The sequence below is a fragment of the Plectropomus leopardus genome, unplaced genomic scaffold (genome assembly GCF_008729295.1).
Source record: "Plectropomus leopardus isolate mb unplaced genomic scaffold, YSFRI_Pleo_2.0 unplaced_scaffold5898, whole genome shotgun sequence".
NCBI classification, from domain to species: domain Eukaryota; kingdom Metazoa; phylum Chordata; class Actinopteri; order Perciformes; family Serranidae; genus Plectropomus; species Plectropomus leopardus.
Window position 1 is genome coordinate 1 of NW_024664830.1, and position 4,649 is coordinate 4,649.

Sequence of the window (4,649 nt, forward strand, 5' to 3'; positions counted from 1 at the left end):
CAAGTAATTTCTTTGTTTGTTTTTTTTTAATTCCCTTTTATTTATTTTTATTTGTTTTTTTTTAATTCCCTTTTATTTATTTTTATTTTTTACTGCTCATTTTTAGGTAATTTTCTTATAATTTTTTTTTACCAATTTCTTGCTAATTTTGGGATGATTCTTCTCAAGTTGCTCATTGCCTTCCTCCATTGTTTTTGAAAGAAATTAAGCCAATCATCTTAGGTCTCAAGGGGTTAAGTCAGAAGGAACAGGAAGAATAGTTTTTGTAATTTTGTAAAATACACTTTTTTGCATTTTGCTGAGAGTTAGATGAGAAGATTAACCATTCTTGTATCTGTTTGATTAATATGAAACAGCAGTGTAGAACATGACAGTATTGGTCTAAAGGATCCCAAACTTTTATAAAAAAAAACACCCACTGAGGAGTGAAGCATGAGGCATCTTCATTGGGATTACACTCTGTTATAATATTTCATACTTGATCCAAAAACAAAATATTTTCCCTGGCAGCAAATTGAATAAATTGAATCACCTCTTGTGTTTGATATTTATGACCATCTGGAGAAACAAATACTGGAGAGAATAAGAATCATAGTTTTTTTGAGAGCAGGTGTTATACATGTACAATTCTGAACGGAGTAGATTTGGGTCGATTAGAGGCAGATATTTCCATAGTATGGATCCACACTTCCTGCCAGTTCAGGTCATCAATAGTAATGCCCAAGTCTCTCTCCCAGGATTGGTTAGTAGCTCTGGAAGTAAGAGATGAGTTTTAATTTAGGGCTCTTTAAAATACATGAATTCTTTCCTTAAATACCCTTAAAAACAAGGCTTTTTCTACATTCGAGATAACATTGTTGGGTGTAAGTCTGGTATCTTTGGTAATGAAATGTTTGATTTTTAAATATCTGTAAAAATCTAATTTTCTGAAACCACTCTGTTAACACTTTATATCTAGTTTGTTTAATTAGTACAAAAAACAAATTATAAAAAATACAAGTTGTGTTTTTACAGCAGGTTATATGCAGTAGTATTTATTCTCCAGAAGCAGTGATATTCCCAAAAAAGTTAAATTAAACTATTCCTTTAATGTTGGAAATGTTAGTGAAAAACATCCAAAGCTCCACATTGAGTCAATACAATACCTGTTGTGGTTTGTTGATGTGGTTGCATAGACAAGCTACGGAGAAGCATGCCCAACCTGATCCGAGCTCCCAGCATGCCCAGTGTTCCCAGTATTCCATGTTTGGCTTCCCCTGTCAACCCATCCTCCCACGGCCCCTCCTCCTTACCAACGATATCCTCCCTCCGGAGCAGCCAGAGTTTTGACTCATCCAGTGGGCTAGCACGACTCCAGTCCTCCAGTAAGACTCTTTTTTTATAAACTCGATGAATAAATCAGTTGTACACGGCTCATTTTTATTCATGACTGAATGTTGAGCGCCGTTTGCTGAAGGCATGGCAATTCCAAATTCAGTAATTGCATCTCTGTCACCGATGTTAGACTTACTTTCATCTATCTTCTCTCTTGCTTTTTCAGTTCCCTCCCCAGGACAGCTCAGTCAGAGAGTCCAGAGTGTGGGGAACTTCCCGACCACTCCCCGACACCCACTAAAAGCCACAGCCTACGTGAGCCCCACAGTGCAGCAGGGCCCCACCTCCACCTCCCTGTCCAGCTCCGTCAGTCTACACTCCATCCCCAGCAGTGCTGCGCTGCCTCAGCCCCTCAAACCTAGCAGCAGTTTGGTACCACAGCCCCTAAAGGCCGGTGCCAACCAGCCGGCTGTCACTCGCAGCTCCCTTCCTCGTCCGGCCTCCTTTGTAGGAACAAGTGGAGTTCCACGTGCGAGTAAAATCACCCAACCCACACGCAGGTAAGGGCAGATATACTGACTAAATTTAATTATAGTATGCAGCGAAACTCAACTCACGGTCCGCAAGCCAGATCTGGCCCCTGATAGGGTGCAGTGAGGCCCCCTGTTTTGTACTTTAAATATACATAAAGTGCCAGAGTGCTTAAAACAGCATCAAAATAGAACTTCAAAAAAGGAGCAAAAAAGTGCCTGTGGAGGATCTCCCACACCCCATAACAGAGGTCTTAGCCAAAACTCTAATGTCCAAAAATCATAGAAATATCCTAAAAATCATAGAAATGCCCTAAAATCATAGAAACGTCCTAAAATCCTAGAAGTGTACTAAAATCCGAGAAATGTCTTAAAATCAGAGAAAAATCCTAAATGTCCTAAAATCCTAAAAAATATCTGTGAAATGTCCTTAAATCATAGTAACATTTATGGGGCTGCCGTGACTGGCCCCTTGCCGCGTTTCATTTTGCAAGAGTGACCCATAAGCAAAACAAATTGAGTATCACTGGTCTAGTTTGTGGAATTTAGTGCCATCTAGTGGTCAGGTTGCAGATTGCAACCAACTGAAACTCTCATGCGCCAAGCAGGCAGGAGAACTATGTTGTTGACCAACACGAAAATATGAATGGCTCTATCTAGAGCAAGTTTTTGTTTTGTCTATTCTGGGCAGTGGAAGAGAACCTGCCATGTAGATACAAATGTCTAATTAATTCTAAGGTAACAGAAATATAATAATTCTTAGTTTTGGGTGATTTTACACCAATGAAAACATACATGTTATTTACAATTTTTTGCTAATATAGCCTCCTAAATCCTACACACTGGACCCTAAAGTGTCCATCTGTTTGACGTCCCATCTCAGTCTGTAAAACTTGGAAGCATGATGCATTTTGAAACTGGGTTAAGAGCTGTGTCCCAAATTCCATACTGCATGCTAATTTTAAACAAGTTCAAGGATGCTTTGCCTTCATACTTATAAAAAGACAAGTGTACTCAAAACAGTCAATAAAAGAACCCAACCCTTTATTTTTTGAGTGTACTGTTCTCCCATATTAGAACAACAAAAAAAACACAATTTATTTTGAAGTTCAGTGAATTTCTAGCACAGTGCTTTTATTTTGAAGTTGATTCTTACGATATGTTTTATTTTGTTGTGTTCTAAGCCAACATGTTGTTTATATTTTGTGAAATGAAACTGAATATGTGGTCATTTATCTTATTTGTGGAATTTAAACTAATGACTAAGGAACAATCTGGACCCTGTGGCTGGACCAATTGAGAACCACTTCTGCAGTATATAGAGATGCACTTTTTTTTTAAGTTTACCGTAAGATAGTATGAAATTGGGACACAGAGCAGTTAACATATTTACACTGATTGTCCTGAGGGAGGTGCTGTAGTTAAATCTCAAACCTTGAAAGGCAAGCCACATCAGTTTGTTTATAATACTTGAGGGAATTATGAAAGTTTTAGTATTTTATTTTATTTGAGTTATTTTATTTTATTTTATTGAGGTATGTAATCAACTAGTTTCTTTCCGTCTGCAGTTTGCTGACTCCTCCAAAGAGCCTGGCTGCCCTGAGTGCCCTGAGGGACGGCAGCTGGAAAGACGGCTGCTACTAAACCCAAATAAACTGAAGTTCAGCGGGTGCACAGGGTAATGCTGCATGGGACCCAACTGATTGAAAGTGTTGCCGTCAGGAGGGCCTAGTCTTGGGCTGTGACCCAAGAGAGAGTGACTGTTACCGTTTCTAAAGGGCACGACTCTTCAGTGAAGGACAATGCAGAAACTGAGAACAGCTCGGGTCCAGCAGGCTGGATCTTTACATTACTACCTGCTATAAAACGCAGACTGACACACTAAGAAAAAACCTGGCAATATTCTGAAAATCAGCTGTTAAATGTGAACTGGATCTTCTTTGATATGTGTTTTTTTGATTTGTCATTGTGGATAGTTAAGGCTTTCATTCAACAGAATGAAAATTTCTCTCCAGATGAAAGTTTAGAAATGAAGATAGGTAACGCTTTTGTACATGCTTTTAATGAGTTAATATAACTAATTTTGATTTTTTTGATTTTTGTCAGACTGTGGTGTCGGATATGAAGTTGAACCTGGAGTTTTGTTACATCCTGTGCCTGTTAAAAAGTAGTGTATGTCATGTTATATTTATTGGCTGGACCTTACAGCACTTTCGATCACAATTATGATTAACATGTTAAAGTAAATTGTTTAAGTGAAGTATGAAATTCGTTTAAGTGCACACACACATTACCTTTTCTTTTCATTATTGTTTACATAAGAGCTGAGGTTTTTAATGTTATTTGATAAACATAATCGCTGCAATGATATTGCACAGAGCCCTGATCCTTTTTATGGATGACAAGAATTAAAGAGGAGGTGAATTTTTAAAGTGAATAAAAGCCTTTCAAAATATTTTTGTATTTTTTTCAGTCTTTTTTGAATAAAGTCAGTTCACTTAGTGATTTAGTATCAAGAAATTGTATTTCCAATGACTGACTGCAGATGCAATGCCGCACCTAGCATATTCAGCGACCAGAGCAGGCTTCCCCTTAAGCCCCCCACCCCATCTATATATTATTATCTTTTATTTGTCTCTCTTTTATTTATTCTAAACAATAACAAGAGTTAATGAGAAAATAAGTTAATAAATTGTTAACTTAGATAACAAACAATAGTGAAAATAAACAGTAAAAGAATATTATTTGTGCAATTTTGTGAGCAAATGTACTTTTACTTTATTTTTATTTTTTTAATGCACCCAG

The 4,649-nt window shown here is 37.3% G+C and overlaps 1 protein-coding gene across 1 annotated transcript; it reads left to right on the plus strand.

The window, feature by feature from the left end:
- Positions 1-1,175: 1,175 nt before the first annotated feature.
- On the plus strand, positions 1,176-4,233 carry slain1b (SLAIN motif family, member 1b; the record flags this gene model as incomplete). Its single annotated transcript, XM_042482714.1, has 3 exons — positions 1,176-1,364; positions 1,541-1,874; positions 3,413-4,233. Coding segments are annotated over 3 exons (599 nt in total), but the record flags the coding sequence as incomplete, so codon positions are not given.
- Positions 4,234-4,649: the final 416 nt, after the last annotated feature.